General features: G+C 39.9%; 1 protein-coding gene across 2 annotated transcripts in view; it reads left to right on the top strand.

The window, feature by feature from the left end:
- The first annotated feature begins 6,858 nt into the window (after positions 1 to 6,858).
- CLPX (caseinolytic mitochondrial matrix peptidase chaperone subunit X) overlaps positions 6,859 to 19,874 on the top strand; it is a 36,103-nt gene continuing 23,087 nt past the window's right edge. Inside the window, exons 1-3 of one of the 2 annotated variants that reach the window (XM_033851824.2) lie at positions 6,859 to 7,133; positions 14,221 to 14,381; positions 16,035 to 16,152. In XM_033851824.2, coding sequence (XP_033707715.1) covers positions 7,055 to 7,133; positions 14,221 to 14,381; positions 16,035 to 16,152 — 358 coding nt within the window. In that variant the 5' untranslated portion in view covers positions 6,859 to 7,054. The remainder of the gene's footprint in view (positions 7,134 to 14,220; positions 14,382 to 16,034; positions 16,153 to 19,874) is intronic. The other variant, XM_004320987.4, reaches the window with a different exon arrangement.

Below are 19,874 nucleotides of genomic sequence, written 5' to 3'. Positions count from 1 at the left end.
TCAACATATGAATTTTGGGAGGACACAGACATTCAGTCTATAGCACCTCCTTTTAAAACTGGGTTGTCTTTTTACTGTTGAGTTGTAAGAGTTCTTTATATATTCTCAATACTAGGCCCTTATCCATACTTGATTTGCAGATATATTTTTCCCCATTCTATTGGTTGTATTTTCACTTTATTGATAGTGTCCTTTGAAGCACAAAATATTTTAATTTTGCTAACGTCCAATTTATTTGTTTTTGGTTGCTTATGTTTTTGGTGTCATATTTAAGAAACTGTTACCTAATCCAAGGTCATGAACTTATACCTAGATTCTCTTCTAAGAGTTTTATATTTTAGCATTTGCATTTAGGTCTTTGATTCATTTTGAGTAAATTTATGTATATGTATATAGGTAGAGATCCAACTTCATTTGTATGTGGATATCCAGTTGACCCAGCATCATTTGGTGAAGATTCTCCTTTCTCGTTGACTGGGCTTGGCACTCATTGAAAATCAATTGGCTGTAAAAGTGAGGGTTTATTTCTGGACTCTCAATTCTATTCTATTGCTTGGTATATCTATTCTTATGACGGTACCACTCTGTCTTGATTACTGCAGCTTTGTAGTAAGTTTTGAAACCAAGAAGTGTGAGTCTTGCAACTTTGTTCTATCAGCTTTTATTATCTGAAAATGTCTTAATTTTGTCCTAATGCTTGAAGACAGTTTTGCCACTACACAAACACTAATTCAATTTTAGTCATATAATTTTAACAATTATATTTTTAATCTCAAATTTTTGTTGTTGGGGTTCTTTTTCAAAATACCTGGTCCCTTTTTTTTTTTTTTTTCCGCACCGTGTGGCATGTGGGATCTTAGTTCCCCGACCAAGAACCTTCAGTGGAAGTGCTGAGTCTTAACCACTGGACTGCCTGGGAAGTCCCCTCTGGTCACTATTTTTTTTTTTAAGATTTATTTATTATTTATTTATATTTATTTTTGGCTGCATCGAGTCTTCGTTATGTCACTCGGGATCTTTGTTGAGGCACTCGGGATCTTTCATTGTGGCGCCTGGGCTTCTCTCTAGTTGTGGCGTGCGGTTTTTCTCTTCTTTACTTGTGGCGTGCAGGCTTCAGGGCAGGTGGGCTCTGTAGTTTGCGGCATGCGGGCTCTCTAGTTGAGGCGCATGAGCTCAGTAGTTGTGGCGCGCGGGCCTAGCTGCCCTGCAGCATGTGGGATCCTAGTTTCCATACCAGGGATTGAACCTGTATCCCCTGCATTGGAAGGCAGATTCTTTGCCACTGGTCCACCAGGGAACTCCCCCTTCTGGTCACTTTTGATAACCTCCAATTGCGTGCTCATTTTAAAAACAATTCCTGAGTTTACTTTTGATTCTTTAGAACATTTATATGACAATTTTCAACCTATGTAGTAACATAAGAATTTGCATGCATGTTCATGGAAAATTTTCTTCTTTTTTTAAAGCTCAACAATGCAATAAAAAGTGTATTTCATCCAAGACAATCTAATAGTGAGTCCTGTGGAATATAGTGCGGTGGCTAAATGCATGGCTATAGAACCAGGCTACCTGGGTTCAATATTGGTTCTTTTACTTACTGGCAGTGTAATCTTGGACAAGCAGTGTAATCTTGGACAAGTTATCTAACCTCTGTGTGCTTCAGTTTCCTCAACTATAAACTTGAGAAAATAATATGTACCTCACGGGGCTATTTTAAGGATAAGTTGAACAAATGTATGAACACAGTATATATTAGTAAATGGAGGTTGGTACCTCTTAATCCCCTTCACCTATCTTCCCTACCTCCAACCCCCTCCCCCTTCTGGTAAGACCGATTTGTTTTTTTGTTTTCTGCATCTGTGAGTCTGTCTTTTTATTGAGTTTTTAAAAAATTTATTTGGCTGTGCCGGGTCTTAGTTGTGGCACGTGGGATCTTTTTATTTGCGGCATGCGGGATCGAGTTCCCTGATCAGGGATCGGAACCCCGGCCCCCTGCATTGGGATCACGGAGTCTTAACCACTGGACCACCAGGGAAGTCCCTGTCTTCTTACTGAGTTCTTGCATCCACTTCTCCGTTGCCTCCTTTTTTGTCAGGCTCTCAGAGAACACTTTGGCTGTGGTTAATATGCCCACTTCTAGCACTGCTCCCCTTTCTAATTTACTCACTTCTGGGAAGGAGATCCATATGACCAAATCAGTATTTGAAATGAGTAAATAGACACAGAATGAGATTCTGAAGGCCCAGGTATGAGCAAAGTGTATGAACTTTGAACTGCCACCTTTGCAACATCTATTTTGGTGGCTCAGAAGCTTTTCTCTTCATTTCTTCTTATTGACTAATTTACCAACGGGTACTACTTTACACACACAGCCCAGTGGATGCTTGCAAGTAATAAATGATTACAACTGTTACCAAAGCATAAATATCTCTTATTATCTAATATTATGGCTAAGGCAAATTAATTGCAAATTGTAAAGGACTTATAAACCAAGGGTCTGTATCCTCTCTCTTTCGTCTCTCTTCTTCAATTTTGCATTTGAAATCAGGTGAGCTCCTTACAGTGCTAAGGTATAAAGGAATAGGGTGAGGTTGTCAACAAGTTGGCCAGGAAGCGTAACTAAAAAGGAGTTTTTTACAGGCATAAAAGGAAAGCCATAAATTACATCATTGCACAGAAAAAAAAAATTAAGCGCCTACTGTATACTACGACTCAGAATCTTTTATTTACATTAACCCTAGGGGGTCAGGAGCACCCCGATTTATAGTTGGAAAAACAGGCTTATGAAGTTAAGTAACTTGTCAGAAGTCACACAGCTGGTGAGTGACCCAGCTAGTAGACACACAGCATTCCTTCTACCCCTGACATCTGTGCCCTTTAGAAAATACTAAACAAGCATTCCTAGCACTGTCCTCAAGATCTGGTACACCAAAAGTTCCAATGCATTAGCTTTAAGAACACTTCTCCTCATCCTACAACCCCTCTACCATGGATTCAAAGAGGGAAGCCATGGTGAGTTAGTGCCATCTGCTGACCATCTCCCTGAACATCAGGATGAAGGACATTCCTCTAGCTGAGGACACGGTTGGGGATGGGGAACCTTGTGCCATCTTAGGTCACCACCCCCCACTCAAGGACAGACCCAGGAGGACGGTGAGCATCTTCTTGTAGAATCCTTGGTCTCCCTACAGTACCAAGTCTGGGCAGTGATTTACTGAGGGAGAAAGTGGTGGTAATAGAGGAAGCCTAAAATAGAGGCCTTGAGAAATAAAGACACAGGCTTCTACCACCACAGAGAACACACCTTATTCATTTCGGCAAATAAAACTTAGCATTTCCTGATTCTAGTAATAAAAATGGATTCCTGAGCCCCACTCCAGACTATTTTATCAGAACCTTCCCTGGTGGTGCAGTGGCTAAGAATCCGCCTGCCAGTGCAGGAGACGGGTTCGAGCCCTGGTCCAGCAAGATCCCATATGCTGTGGAGCAACTAAGCCCATGTGCCACAACTACCGAGCCTGTGCTCTAGAGCCCGCGAGCCACAGCTACTGAGCCCGCGTGCTGCAACTACTGAAGCCCGCGTGCCCAGAGCCCGTGCTCCACAACAAGAGAAGCCGCCGCAATGAGGAGCCCGCGCACCGCAAGGAAGAGTAGCCCCTGCTCGCAACTAGAGAAAGCCCGTGTGCAGCAACGAAGACGCAACATACCAAGTACCAAATGGAAGTCTTGGTATATCCCCATGGTATAAGTTCCCCAATTTGAATAACACTGTAAGATTTATACCATCAAAGAGCCTAGCACAAAGTTAGGGTCCCAATACAGGCTTGTTGGGTGCTGATCCTAATAATCCAGGTACATTCTGACCCACAGAGCATAGTTTGGGGGTGATGCACTGTAACTACCAAATTCATGTTGCCTGTGTGATGAAACCATGACCAGTCTGATGCCAAAGCCACATGACCTTTGCTCACATTTGAGAAAAAGTTAAACTGAGTTTTGTACACCTCCCTTTGTTTTGTACTTTCTAGGACAAAGTCTACACTCTGCTAATCAGGCATCTCCTGAGAATTCCTTCTGGGACACTCAATCAGTTGGATCAACCATTGTATAAATTTGTGTCTATTAACACTTCTTTGTCAATTATAATTTGCTCTGATTTTATGTCAGATTTTCTGAAGACACCATCGCAGCTTTCTGCCAAGCTAATGTAGTTGGAAGATAAGTACTTAATCAAGTATTTACTGAATTTCTACTGTGTATTCAGCCCACGTTTATAATGAAATACCTGCCTTCAAAGACTCATAGTACAGTTGGGAATACAGGCTAAATACACAAAACATCGGCCCATAAATAAAATTGAATACTCAGTTGTCCTTGGAATGAAAGAATATATTATGAAACAATATAAAGATATTCCTATGTCATCATACCAGTGGCACATATTTTTGTTTTACCTACTGTCTTATCTTTCCCCACTAGAATAGAAGCTCCATGAGAGAAACTTTTTTGTTTTGTTCAATGCGATTTCCTCAGTGCCTGGCATGTAATTGGTACTCAATAAATATTTGTTGACTGAGTAAGTCAAGTTTTTAGAATGGACAGAGAAAAGGAAGGCTTCATGGGGTGCCCCCAGATAAGCCTAAAATAAAGTGCTTTTATTCAGCTTGCTATATAGCAATCTATAGATTTTAGCAACCAACTTCTTAATTTCTATAAGAAGAAGAAAATGTGTATATAATTGAAATAGAAGGTGGGGTGGAATGAAACAAATTTAAATTGGGTGTTAAGAGTCCACGTGACCTGCTTAGCTTACCGCTACAAGAAGTTTGTCCTAGAATCAGTGGTTTTCAAACATTGTTTTAAAGCAGAACAACTATATTTTCTCTTTTAAAAAAAATTTTTGTGTGTTTATTTATTTATTTAGTCTGCGCCGGGTCTTAGTTGCAGCACGCTGGATCTTCGTTGTGGCATCTTTTAGTTGTGGCATGCGGGCTTGGACTTCTTAGCTGTGGCATGTGGACTCTTAGCTGTGGCATGCATGTGGGATCTAGTTCCTGGACCAGGGATTGAACCCAGGCCCCCTGCATTGGGAGAGTGGAGTCTTACCCACTGGACTGCCAGGGAAGTCCCATGACTATTTTTTCAAACGAAACCGCAATAAATGAAACAGATAAAACCAGAGCTGCTCTGACTGACTTTGGAGGTGGCTTGGAGGAGGATTTGGGGAGGTTCACTCTCTTAGTCCCCTCATCCCCACCAAAGAGCTTTGGCTTCTGAGGGATTCTAGGAACACAGTTTGAAAACACTGGATTGTAGGAATTTTAGAGTCTCTATTCTCTCAAAATTCTATTCATGAAGGCAGCTGAGTTAAGACCTGGGCTCCCTTCTGGTCTCTGTCACTTTAAGCTGAAGGAGTACCAGGAGTCAGCACCCAGAGAGACAAAAAACCTGTGTGGTCTGGGCCAAGGCCAAGGCCAATGCCCCTTCTCACGGCCAGACCCAGGGAACTAGAAGCCACAGTTCTCTGATCCCAGACTGAAGAGGGCTAAATAACTAACTCTGGCTTGCGTGTCGTCGTCCCCCCATCCCCTCCGTCCCCACCCCCTCCTCCGCCAGCTCAGAACTGAAGGTATCCAAGCTCACTTGGCAATTTCTCTGGGCTTTGGAGTTTATGAGAATCTTATATACAAAGTAAATACTCTCTCTGGTGCCAACCCAGATTGAAAAGAGTATGATTCATTTGTCACCATCCTGTACTTTGTCAGCTAGCTGGTTGATCCACTTTATTTATTTCAAATTTATTTATTTTTGGCTGTGTTGGGTCTTCGTTGTGGGCTTCCTCTAGTTGTGGCAAGCAGGGGCTACTCTTCGCTGCCATGCGCGGGCTTCTCATTGCGGTGGCTTCTCTTGTTGCGGAGCATGGGTCTCTAGGCTTCAGTAGTTGTGGCTCGCAGGCTCTAGAGTGCAGGCTCAGTAGTTGTGGTGCACGGGCTTAGTTGCTCTGCAGCATGTGGGATCTTCCCGGCCTAGGGCATGAACCCGTGTCCCCTGCATTGGCAGGTGGATTCTTAACCACTGCGCCACCAGGAAAGCCCTGATCTGCTTTAGATATCCAGAGAGGAACCAGCCAAACAGAGGCCTAAGAGTAACAGAAGAGAGATTCTTGAAGTAACTATTTACCAGGGTGTGATCAGGTTTAAGGGAACGGACAAAGGATTGTAAAGCACCCAGGGACTAGTAACGACCTGAAGAGTCATCACCACTAGGCTTGAAAAAACAAGGAAAGAGAGTTGTCATCCAACAGCTGTTGCTTGAGGAACTTCGTAAAAAATACCGCCACTTCCAGGTCGCAAGTCAGGAAAGCAAAGATAAGGAAAAGATAAGGAACACAGGATGGGGAACCCCCGAGGGGAGGAACTTATCGATTCTTACAGAATCGGCCGCTTTCAAGACTCCTCCTGCGACCGGATAAGCCACGGGTCTCACTTTGACCTTCCCAGACACCAGTAGAAAATGACCAGTTTACGGTTACGAGCTGGAACTACAACTCCCGGCATGCATCTCTCCGCTACAATCGCAAACTTTTCAACGCTAGGATAAAGGGACTTTCCGGAAGAATTGTGGGTCGGGACTTGTAGTTCTTCATTTGGTGGGGGCGGGGGTAAATCGGCCTTCTGCCGTAGCGTGCTCATTGGCGCCCAGGTCACCGCCCCCTTCCCCTCGCCTACGTTTGTGTCTCACGCACGCGCCGCTCGTGCCCACGCCCCCCTCCCTAGGCCTAGGACGCAGGCGCGCGCAAGCCCCCCTGGGCCCGATAGGCGGGGAGGGTGCGGGGGGAGGAGAACGTGGGGGGGGGCATGTTAGGTGTCTATTCAGTAGACGGCAGTGGGGCACGAAGAGTGCAAAGGCATTGCTGCCGGGGGGGTGATATCTGCAGTGGGCCTAGAATCGACAGGAGAGTTCGGAGCCAAGCCAGCGAACCCCGCGAGTAGCAGTCGGCTGCTGAGACCCGGAGGGCGGCAGGGGGCGAAGCCCCAGCCTAGGCCCCGCGGAGATGTCAGGCTGCGGCGCTTGTACTTGCGGCGCCACAGCTGCGCGGCTCATCAGCTCCTCGTTCGCCTCCGCGCCAAGAGGTAACGAAGTAGTCCCGCACCTGAGCTCTTGACCCAGCAGTGGCCTGGCCGGGGGCGGCGGGGACCCTGGGGAGGGCGAGAGGCCTCCCCCACCCCGAGGATGTGAGGAGGTGCTCGGCGCTTCGCTTGGCAACCCCCCCTTTCTCCGTGGCATGGGTCTCTGCCAACCTCTGGAGCAGCTGGTTCTCACATTTGAAGTGAAACCCTCTGGCTCCCCCACCCTCCCGCTTTCAGGCCCTCTGACTTTGGGGCCAGAATGTGGTCGCTTCGCAGAAACCCTGAAAGAGGCACGCAGTGCTCCGTTGGTTAAAAAGTGTCCCCAGACCCCACTCCGCAGGTGACTGCCGCCTCCCCTGGCTGCGGCTCCTCTTCCGGAGCCCGGCCGGGTTCCCCTTGGGCCTGTCGTGGGCCGCGGGAAGGGCCCGGATGAGGAGCCGCCACTGTTGGGGTCCCCCCGGGGCCGCGGGGCGCCGAGCGGGCCGTCCCGGGCGCAGGCCGCGCGGGGGCCGCGGTGTCACAGTCGTTGTGCGGCCGCTCACACCGGGACGTAAAGCTGACTCGCACTACTTTTCGGGGGCCGCAGCAAAGCGCCCGAAGAGATGGAAATTCCCACAGAAATTGTTTTTGAAGGGCTTAGGTGTCTCAGGGAGTCAGTCGTTTGCCGGATTTCCTAACTTGACAGCCCCAAGTAGTTTTTTAAGGGTGGCGCTTGTTTACCTGTCCTTTCTGTTTATCAGGAGCTGTGAAAGAGTGGCAACCCCAGCCAAGAGATTCCGGAAAAGAAACCATTTTTCTCTTCCCTAAATCTATGAATAGCAGACAAAGAGTCTAGATCCTGTTATAATCACTAACTTCTAGACAGATTCGTTTTGCTTTGGATTATCAGTTTATGATCTTTGGATTAGAAAAAAAAAGCTCCCTTTTCCGAATTTTTAGCTTCATTGTAAAATTCTTACAGTTTACTAAATATTTATTTTCCGACAGTTTATTTCACAGAGGGATTCAATGAGGTTGTGTGGGCAGAAGCATTTTGTAAAATGGTACATAAATGTAAAGGAGTGAATTTAGTCCCAGGACACTGTTAATCCTGAACAAGTAGACATCCCTATTCCAGGAATATGAGTTGCAAACACTCGAAATTGACAGATATTTAAATTCATTTATTTGACAAATTCGTTGAGGGCCTGCTATGTGTCAGGCCCTGCTTTGGTGCTGGAGATGGAAGGGTGAATAAGTCCTCATCTTCGAGTTTAGAGGAATAGACAAAGAATAATATTGTTTCTGGGCCTGTATAAGGTATGTGTTCTTCGTGGGCAGGGAAGGCTTCTTTGACAACATTCTTTGTCTCTATCAATTGTCCCTGAAAACTGTGAGTTATAGAAAGTGTGCAGCTATTTGTTTATTTTTCTTTTCAAAACAACATCTTTCAAAATTAAATCTATCATTAGGTAAATCAGCAAAAACTAATGACTTATTTAGGAATTATCTATTTGTTTCTCAGTTAATACAAGTTTACTAGAGGTTTTCAGAAATACCAAACTATAATTTTCACTGTAAAGGAGTAAATTAAATCTAAAATATGAGACATTACCCAATATCATTATAGAATTTAATATTTTTATATGACAATGAAACAGCAAATGGATTTACATAAAATGTTTGTTTTCCATGGTAGAAACTCTAAAAGTATACATAAGTCTACAAGAATATAAAGATGTATTTTTTTAAGGCCTGAAAAACCTTGAAGAGGGTTATTTTTATTTAGAATTCTTGGAAAGAGGAAGAGAGGTGAAAGATAGAAAAATCACAGTTGAACTTTAGCTACTTTATTATTCTTATGTACAGAGTTAAGAATTTCAGCAACATAATTTAAACAAATAAAAATAGTTTCATCAATATAGTCTTCTAACAGGAAATTTGTACAATGAATTAAGAATAAAAGGGGAGATTTCAGAGCTCCTCTGAAGTACAGTGCTATTCTCTATTTCTATTGGTTTATCTGTCATGTTAGACTTTAAAAATTTTAAACGGTAGTTTGAAAAATTAATTTGATAAATTGTCATACTAGACACTGGATCTGTTTTCTTTTCCTGTTGGGCTATGTGTATCCAATTTAATGTGTTTTTCTTCACTATTCTCTTTGAATATGAAACCTATAGTAAAGTAAAATTTTAAAATATTTTTTCTACTTGAATTGCTGGTGTTTTCAATATTGATGTATATTTTTTCAAATGTACTTTGCATATATAACAGTTTGCATTCTAAATATATGCATTCAGAAATGTTTGATTCCATTTAAAAAATTCTGAGTGACAGTACTTGGTTTGAATTTGGCTGTGAGAATTGTGTGCTCCTGTGTAACTCAGGGTGTCACCTCATGAGGGTGTAAATGAAGATTTGAAGATGCTCAAACATGTTGGTGGGCATCTATAATTTTTTTTAGCTATATTTTAATTCTCTCTCTCTCTCTCTCTCTCTCTCTCCCTCTCCCCCCTCCCCCCTCCCCCTCTCGTAGTTAAATCCAATACAAATTAATATGACAAAGTGAGTAAATGATAGAGCATCTTTATTTCTACAATAGCACACTATTTCCTAATCAACATTTCTCTTTTCTTGGGCATGTTCATCTTCAGACCAGCAGACTAGTAGTTTTAGTGAAAACCTATCAAACGTTTTTAAACTTGAGGAAAGCTATCATAGGAGTGATGTTATTTTTCTTTATTAAGAAGTATGCAGTATTCCTGAAGTAATAACTTGGGCATAAAATAAAAATTTGAGATTATTAAAAGCAATAAGCATCTACTAAGTTGCCAGCATTGTTTGCGAGTTTTTGTTGAATTTTGTTTCCAATTTGTGTTGGAGGTTAGAGGACTGGTGTTCAAGAGAGCATTTAACTTAATTTGCCGTTTCATCAGTTGTTATACACTTAAAATATTGTCACTACAAATATAGTTTTAAATTTTAATTAGTTCTTTTGCTCTATTTCTAAAATGCAAATTAAAGATCGGTTAATCTTTTAAGCTGAATCATTTGTATGTTTTTGGAGAATGCTTAGTTCAAGATTGAATATAGGAAGTCAAGTATTTAGAAATTGAATAAATTACCCTCCAAGTTCTTAATAGCCCTAAAATCATTGTGCCTTATTCTAATATATATTTTTAAAAAAAAACTGCTCTGAAACTCAAAGCTTTATCCTTATGACAGAGTTTTGTAAGGAGTTTAACTTGACTGTCTTCTGTCATTGCTGCCAAGTACTCTTTCGAAATATACTTCCCATAAATACTTCCCTTTTTGGCTTTTAGGGGTTTTTCACCTCGGTTCACAGGCTTCCAAAGGGCCCAGGGATAGAATTCAGAGGTTATTTGAACTTTATTTTCACTAATCTGAGTGAAATATAGCATTTCCTTCAATTACGAATGTAGGCAGCAAACCACAGTAGTATTAGCAATACCTGTGGATTTGTCACCAATCAAACACAGATATTTTCATATCACATTACATTACTCGTATTTCAAAATATTGTTTATACTTTCCACTACTTTGAAATCATGGTAGTTACATTAAAAGCTGTTAGATCTTATTTAATTTTGTTAGTTAAGAAGAATATTTTTAAAGAGAAAAACAAATACCGTATGCTAACACGTATATATGGAATCTAAAAAAAAAAAAGTGGTCATGAAGAACCTAGGGGCAAAACGGGAATAAAGACACTGACCTACTAGGGAATGGACTTGAGGATATGGGGGGGGGGGGAGGGTAAGCTGGGACAAAGTGAGAGAGTGGCATGGACATATATACACTACCAAATGTAAAATAGATAGCTAGTGGGAAGCAGCCGCACAGCACTGGGAGATCAGCTCGTGCTTTGTGACCACCTAGAGGGGTGGGAGGGAGGGAGATGCAAGAGGGAAGAGATAAGGGGACATATGTATATGTATAACTGATTCACTTTGTTATAAAGCAGAAACTAACACACCATTGTAAAGCAATTATACTCCAATAAAGATGTTAAAAAAAGAATATTTTAAAAATATTTTGATAACTACTTGAGGATAATTGGTTTCCTTTGTTATGTATTTTATTCTGTACATTTAAAAACATTCTGAATAGGCTTTACCAGACTGCCAGAGGGCACAAAAAAGGGTTAAAAACTGATTGGGTTGCTGCAATAATTTCTGTGAGGATTTTATATGATTGGTGAATGACTGATCATTTAAATCGTTTTGTACAGTGGTTTTAAAAAGTGGGGTCCTCAAACCAGCAGCATCAGCATCATCTGGGAACTTGTTAGAAATGCATTCTTGGGTCCCACCTCATACCTTCTGAATCAGAACCAGGGAGAATCCCCTCCAGCCTGTGGTTTAACAAGTTCTCCAGGTGATTCTAATGCATGCCCAAGTTTGAGACCCAGAGGTTTAGTATTTACAGCATCTTGTTGGTGTAGCCCTTAGATTATATCAGTAGAATATTAAAACAGCTCTCCAGTACCATACCATCAGGGCCAGCAAAGAAATTCTTAAATTTAGATTTTTAAATGATATGAACATGTTTCTCAGATAGTATTTTCTGTGGTGACTGTATGGTTGCCTTGGTTTCATATGTTACTTGATAAATTATTTAAGGTGAAGGACACTTTTTCTTTCTATTCAAGTAGATTTTAAAAGGATCATGTTCATAATTTTTATCTCTCTTAAATTCCCAAAGATAATTTCCTTTCAGCTTATTTTCTAATAATACTAGATATTGTAAATTGTTAAATACTATTTTAAAAGATGTATTGTAAGTGGGAAATAATACACTCTATCTGATACTTCAGGGCTGTTTGGATCTAAACATCCAAGTACAAATAGCCTCACATAAAGCTTGTTACAATTGTAGTTTTCTTTGTGAATACATCATAAAGGTTCAATAAAAAAGTTACCCTTGTTACATAGATTATAATAAATTACTGTATTATGCTACCTTTCATATTAACTTATAATGGATGTTTTCAAGCACACACAAAATAGAACACTGAACCCCAAAATACCTGTCACCCAGCGTCAAGGTGCATTCAACTTTCTGCATTCTTGATTTCATCTATCCCTCTCCTCCATGACTTTTTCTAGACTTGCTTTTTAGATTGACATAGTCTTTAAGTCATATTATGTCCTTGGAAAAACATTAATGTTTAGCTTAAATTTCATAAACTACCTTAGATCTCATTCTAATGAGAGAGTAATAGCTAACATAATTTACTGCAGAAAATGGAAATGTTACAGAGAAAATTTGAAATGTCTTTTGAAGATGTTTCTTAGAAGGAAAACATCAAATGTAGTTGGTTTTTTTTTTTCCTTATTAATAGTCAAGCTTAATAGTGTTAAGCAAAATTTTACACTCTTTGGGTTAGGGACTGGGATGTCATAATCCTTTTTTGGTGTTCTTTGTGAATTTATATAGAAATGAGAAAATTTGTTTCCTCTTACTTGTATCTTTCCTGAGTAGTTTGGTGGGTTCATTTTAGTACTTCATGTAACTGGAGATGGCCTATGGTGATAAGTAAAGAAACTAGTTCTAACAGTAAAGAAACTAGTTCTAACAGTGTACAAAATTGTGTTGGAAAATGGGAGTCGTTAAAAAAAGAGTTATATAATTAAGCATTTGGTTTTGAATTGTTTGATGTACATAATTTTTTTTTTTTTTGCGGTACACGGGCCTCTCACTGTTGTGGCCTCTCCCTTTGGGGAGCACAAGCTTCGGACGCGCAGGCTCAGCGACCATGGCTCACGGGCCCACCCGCTCCGTGGCATGTGGGATCTTCCCAGACCGGGGCACAAACCCGCGTCCCCTGCATCGGCAGGCAGACTCTCAACCACTGTGCCACCAGGGAAGCCCTACATAATTTTAAACCAGTTTTTGCATTTGGATACAATATATACATGTGTGCATGATCTTTTAAAAGCCCTAACAGGTGTGGGAATGAAAATTTAAGTCCTGAGTTGTGAATTTTGCAGGGAATAAAATGAGGGAGGGAAAATCAGTTTCTTAAATTTATCTAAGTGTTAACCCCTTGGTTGTTTATTACCTCCTAATAGCACTCTGCTGGGAAACTTCCTTTTTGGGGATTCATTAATGTACATTATAGCTTATGCAAGATTCTGAATAGCTCTAGTGTACTGAAGTCTATGGAATTTTGTTTAACCTATTGTATGACCATTCAGTTTTCTTGTGTAGGGAACAGTCTTTTAAAGACCAGCTTGGGAAATGCTGCCTTATGGGAGTATGGCTCTTTTGCCATTGACTATAATTTATTCGGAGGCCTGTTTCGTATTTATATGGAAAAAAGCAGGAGTCAGCAAACAGTGGCCCCATGGAACAAATCCAGCCACACCCATGTGTTTACATATTGTTTAAACTTGCTTTCATGTTACAGGGAGAATTAATGAGATTGAGACTACATATATGGCCCACAAAGCTGAAAATACTTACTATCCTCGTCTTTTACAGAAAAAGTTTGCCAAATAAGTCAGTGATTAACCTATGTCTTTTTTAAGAATTAACTTCAAATATGGCAAAAGGTTAAAATGTTTGAAAGCTGGATGGTGGTTACACAATATTTTTTTATTGAAATATATTTCTCTTTTCTATAGGATTGAAATATTTTATTAAAACATGATTTAATGAATAGCACATAACTTTTAAAAGAACATTTGAAATTTGTTGCCATTGTTGCAGATATTACCCCCATATAACCAAAGAGACAGATGAGTTCATGTCAATTGTTTATTCTCATTGGTAGAAATAGTATAAGAAGTATAAGAATATAGGACATAAATGGCCTTTTTCCCCTACAGGTGAGGCAGATGTTGAACTGCTTATTTTTCACACTTTGAAAGAGCCATTCATTGTTATGACCTGGGTGGTCTTTCCTTACTTCCAAAGCACAGGTCGGGCCAGTTTTTGAAGATGGTGTCACCGGTTTGTACTACTGCTGTGAAGACTATAGCTTTTTCAACCTCCTTTATGCTTGAGGGATTTTTGTCCCCAGGGGACTTATTGAAGGTGTGTTAATATTTGATGTGTAGACTAAATTTCATTGTATTTTCAGGTATTTCTTGTGGTCGCATTCATATACCAGTTTTAGGAAGGCTTGGGACCTTTGAAACTCAGCTTCTACGAAGAGCTCCTTTTAGAGCCTTTACAGAAACACCAGCATACTTTGCTTCAAAAGATGGGATGAGTAAAGATGGCTCTGGAGATGGAAATAAGGTATTTTATCTTTATTGGCATCTATACACATATTTGAGTTCCCTCATTTAAACAATTAAATATAATACTACTACTCTGTATTTCATTGGTTTGTATGTTTTCTGTAGGAAATGTGAAATATATAAAATGATGTGAAGAATTTTACATATTTAAAAAAAATAAATTTATTTACTTATTTATTTTTTGGCTGCATTGCGTCTTTGTTGCTGCGCGTGGGCTTTCTCTGGTTGCAGCAAGTGGGGGCTACTTTTGTTTGCGGTGCGTGAGCTTCTCATTGCGGTGGCTTCTCTTGTTGCGGAGCACAGGCACTAGTTGTACGGGCTTCAGTAGTTGTGGCTTGTGCTCAGTAGTTGAGCTCTAGAGTGCATCCGAACTTGTGGCACACGGGCTTAGTTGCTCCACGGCACGTGGGATCTTCCTGGACCAGGGATTGAACCCGTATCCCCTGCGTTGGCAGGCGGATTCTAACCACTGTGCCACCAGGGAAGTCCCTACATGTTTTTATTTTGTGTTATCGGTCTGAGCCATAAAATAGTTTGATAAGCATTGCACTTAGTAAGCAGTAGCTGAAATTTCTAACACCCCAAAGCAGTAAAGAAGCTTCATTAAGGCGTAGAGAACGGACATGTGGACACAGGCAGGGAAGAGGAGGGAGGGACGAATTGGGAGATTAGGATTGACGTGTATACACTACTATGCATAAAATAGATAGCTAGTGGGAACATTCTGTAAAGCACAGGAAGCTCAGCTCAGTGTTCTGTGACCACCTAGATGGGTGAGATGGAGGAGGGTGGGAGGGAGGTCCAAGAGGGAGGGGGTATATGTATATATATAACTGATTCATTTCATTGTACAGCAGAAACTAACACAACATTCTAAAGGAATTATACTCCAATAAAAAAAATAATCTATGTAGTCAGTCTCATGGTTGGTTGGATTGGGAATAACCATCATTTTCTGCTTCCACACAGTTCTTACAACTCATGATAGTATAAACCTTACTTCATCCTCTACCTCAAAATCTTAGATATCTGTATGACTTAATGTTAGGCTACTCTGTAGCTAGCAAGTAGATGATTGGTGATTGTATTAGGTCAGTGAGTTATCATTTTTTTTTATTATGTGAATTTGACAACACTTGAGTTATTAATATATGTGAGACAAAATGCTAGGTGCTTTCATATCCACACTTAATCCTAACAATGACCCTCTAAAGTAGGTGAAATTATCCCCATTTTAGAGATGATAAAAGTTAGATTCAAGAAAGTTGAGTCACTACTTGCCAAGATAATAACTCCTGATTCAATTTCATTGAAATGTAGTTTTTTACCTATAGTAACTTTTTTTAATTTACTAGTGCTTATTGATTTTTTTCCCGTAGTGTTTATTGATTGTCATTGCAGAAAAGCTAATTATACATGCTGGCACATACCATGTAAAGAAGGAGTGCAGTAAATATATGTGTTTACTAGAACTGATTTTATTGTTTTTACACCAGTGACAATAGAGATATAAATTATACTAATAATTCCATTCTAAAAATTGTAAACATTATAAGATTACAAACAATATTGTTTATACTTAAGTTACATGGTGGTTGCCTGAAAGTAATAATTGACTCTTCCTTTTTTTTTTTGTCTTCCACAACGTTAGAAATCAGCAAGTGAGGGAAGCAGTAAGAAGTCAGGCTCTGGGAATTCTGGGAAAGGTGGAAACCAGCTTCGCTGTCCTAAATGTGGAGACTTGTGCACACACGTAGAGACCTTTGTGTGTAAGTATTCTTCTATTGTTCTTCTTTTTCCCTGCCTTTTCTGTAAGTCGTTACTTGCATTATATACATTGTATAAACATATACATTATAAATACATACATTATATAAACTAGAATTATTTTCTTCCTGAACTTACGTTAGTCTTTTACGTTCACCGAATACTAAAAATCTCCTGGACTAGTAATGCTTTGCACTGTGGTATAAGGTAATTTAAGAAAACTCTTTGCTTCTTTTTTTTTTCTCTCTCTTTTTTTTTTTTTGCCGTACATGGGCCTCTCACTGTTGTGGCCTCTCCCGCTCTGGGCACACAGGCTCAGTGGCCATGGCTCACGGGCCCAGCCGCTCTGCAGCATGTGGGATCCTCCTGGACCGGGGCACGAACCCATGTCCCCTGCATCGGCAGGCAGACTCTCAACCACTGCGCCACCAGGGAAGCCCTCTTTGCTTCTTTATTTTGCTTACCTGTGTTTATTTTAAATTTGGATTTTGTGGCTTTTCATGTATGTAACCATTAAGCTGTAGAAGAAGCAAGGCTTATTTATTCTGTATTTGTTCTTCAGATACCTATTAAGCATCTCATATAGCTGGAGATTGTCAGTTATTCAAATATTAAGGTATTTTCCCTTTCTGAGTACTTACCAGAGGTGCTAAGTCCTCAGTTCTAGGAAGTGTCTGATAATTATCAGTGATTCAGACACTAAGAGAAGGAAGACATCAATAGTCCTATTTTTTTTTTTTTTTTTTTTTTTTTTTTGTGGTACGCGGGCCTCTCACTGCTGCGGCCTCTCCCGTTGCGGAGCACAGGCTCCAGACGCGCAGGCTCAGCGGCCATGGCTCACGGGCCCAGCCACTCGGTGGCACGTGGGATCCTCCCGGACCGGGGCACGAACCCGTGTCCCCTGCATCGGCAGGCGGACTCCCAACCACTGCGCCACCAGGGAAGCCCCAATAGTCCTATTTTTGCTGTTAGTGTCAGTAACTATTTCTGAAATGCAGAGATGCTACTGCTGATATTTTATTTAATGAATCAGATAAATCATTTCCTACATGATTAGAGTTGATGGTAATGACTCAAGAGTAAATTACTTTGCACTACCATGGTACCTGCTATACTATCCAATTGTGAAAAGATTGATGGTCAGGCTTGGCAGAAGTTTCAGTTTCTGATGATTAACTAGAGAGGATTCTCTATATTCTAACTCAAATATTGAGACTTCAGTTACATTTTCACATCTATCATTAATATTAATTGGCCACTATATGAAAATGTATTACATGTAGCATATCTTTACAATTTTGGAAAGACCTTTAAAGTGGTACCATTCTATATGAGGTTCTCTTTGTGGCTTTGCCTAGTAAGAGATCAAAGAGAAGAATCAGTATGAATGAAAATTAATTTGGATTGCAACATAAAATGAAAGTGGTAGAATTGGATGATATAACTTCTAAATAACATTTACTTTTAACACATTGGTGTCATATAGTAAAATTCCAAAATGTCTGAGGATTGCTCAGTTCATACTGGCAGTGTCATATTACATGTTTTAATCAAGAAAATTTCCATTTTTTTCCCCAAAGAAAGATTTCAACCTTTATAGACCTATAATTCTACTCTAAAAATGATTTCCTAGAATAGAAAAGGAAAGAAACTAACATTTAATAAATGTCAGTATGTATAATTTTATTCTCACCATCTTATTTTTGCCAAAACAGGGAATATCCTCATTTTTATAAATGAAGTAGCTAAAATTAAGTTTAAGTAATTCATCCAAGGTTATAGAGCAGTGAAGACTTCTTATTCAGAAATTCCTTTCCTATTCAGAAGTTCCTGTCCTTTGTACCAACTGGAATTCTTTAGGGATAAACTAGCTCCTCTTGAGATTAAATTTTTCTTTTTATACAGTGTTTTCATAACTTTCCAGGTTGTATTAATCACTGAAGGTGATTGTTAACGTACAGATTCCCACCTTCCCTAGAGATTATCTAGATAAAAAACACTATACTTTAGTGTTATCTAATCAACTCAAGGCTGTTTCCTTTGGGAATTATAATTAGGGAGGGAGATGTGGGAGTAGAGAATATGGAAGAAAAGAGTAAAACAAGAGTACATTCTTACAAAGCATCTGTTGAGTCAGACACTGCTAGGCCCAGGAAATACACAGATGAGCATGATACTGTCCCTTTCCTCTGGAGCTGTACTGCATAGAAGAAAGAATCCCCAACAGTGAGGCCCTCTTCCTTGGTTTTGCTGGCCCATAATAAAAGTCTCTCCAGAATGTATCCCTTTTGAATGCTGAGGATCTTCTGTGTCTACTCACTGAAAATTGGATCATCCTGGTTCTAAAGAATGTTGTTTGAACGTGGGTTATTCATTTTGTTTGAATCTGCATTTATTAGTTATTAGTTCATAAACATCTTTTTATGTGCTTTTTGTTTGTTTTTGTTTTTATTCTTTTATGTGCTTCTTAGTCACTTGTAATTCTTTTGTGAATGGCCTGTTTAAGTGTCTACTTTTTTTGTCCTTTTAAATTATTTTTAATTACCCGAGGAATACATATGTATATCTCCCTTTGTAAAAAAAAAAGTAGAGCATTATAGATAATGCTAAAGATATATTTCTGTAATATGTCTTCATTGAACACATAACTTTTAAAAAGCATAAATGGTTTCATATTGTTCATGTTTCTGCAAATTGTTTTTTTTCCCAACTCAGCAGTGTTTTGAGAGCTTTGTGTGTTAATACATACAAGTTCTTTCTTTTAAATTTTAATTTTTTATTGAGCTATTATTATTCACATACCATACAATTCACCCTTTTAAAGTATACATTTCAGGAATTTTTAGTATATCCATGAAGTTGTACAGTCATCACCAGTATCTAATTCCTGAATATTTATATCACCCCCAAAAGAAACCCCATAACCCTTAGCAGTCACTTTCCACCTCTTCCCCTCCCAGCCTTGGCAACCATTAACCTACTTGTGGTCTCTATGGATATGTCTATTCTGGATATTTCATATAAATAGAATTATACATTATGTGACTTTTTATATCTGGCTTTTTTTACTTAGCATGTTTTCACGGTTGATCAGTGTTGTATTATGTATCAGTACTTCATTGCTTTTTATGGCTGAATAGTATTTCCATTGTTTATCCATTCATCAGTTGATGGACATTTGAGAGTTGTTTCTGCTTGTTGGACATTATGAATGAATAATGCTACTGTGAACATTTGTTTACAAGTTTTTGTGTGTACTTATGTTTTTACTTCTCTTGGGTATATGCTTAGGAATGGAATTGCTGGGTGAAATGTTAACTTTGTTTAGCTTTTTAAGGAACTGCTACAGAGGTGGTAGTTTTACAACCATTTTACAACCCCACTAACAATGTGTAAGGGTTCTAATTTCTCTACATCCTCTTCAACATTTATGTCTTTTTTTTTTTTTTAATATAGTTTTTTTTTTTTTTTTTTTTTTTTTTTTTGCGGTACGCGGGCCTCTCACCGTTGTGACCTCTCCCATTACGGAGCACAGGCTCCGGATGCGCAGGCTCAGTGGCCACGGCTCACGGGCCCAGCCGCTCCACAGCATGTGGGATCTTCCCGGACCAGGGCACGAACCCGTGTCCCCTGCATCGGCAGGCGGACTCTCAACCACTGTGCCACCAGGGAAGCCCTATGTCTTTTTTTATTATAGCCATCATAGGGATGGGAAGTGGTATCT

Source organism: Tursiops truncatus, chromosome 2 (genome assembly GCF_011762595.2).
Source record: "Tursiops truncatus isolate mTurTru1 chromosome 2, mTurTru1.mat.Y, whole genome shotgun sequence".
Taxonomy (NCBI): domain Eukaryota; kingdom Metazoa; phylum Chordata; class Mammalia; order Artiodactyla; family Delphinidae; genus Tursiops; species Tursiops truncatus.
Note: the sequence above shows the minus strand (reverse complement) of the source record. Positions and strands in the feature narration are given on the sequence as shown.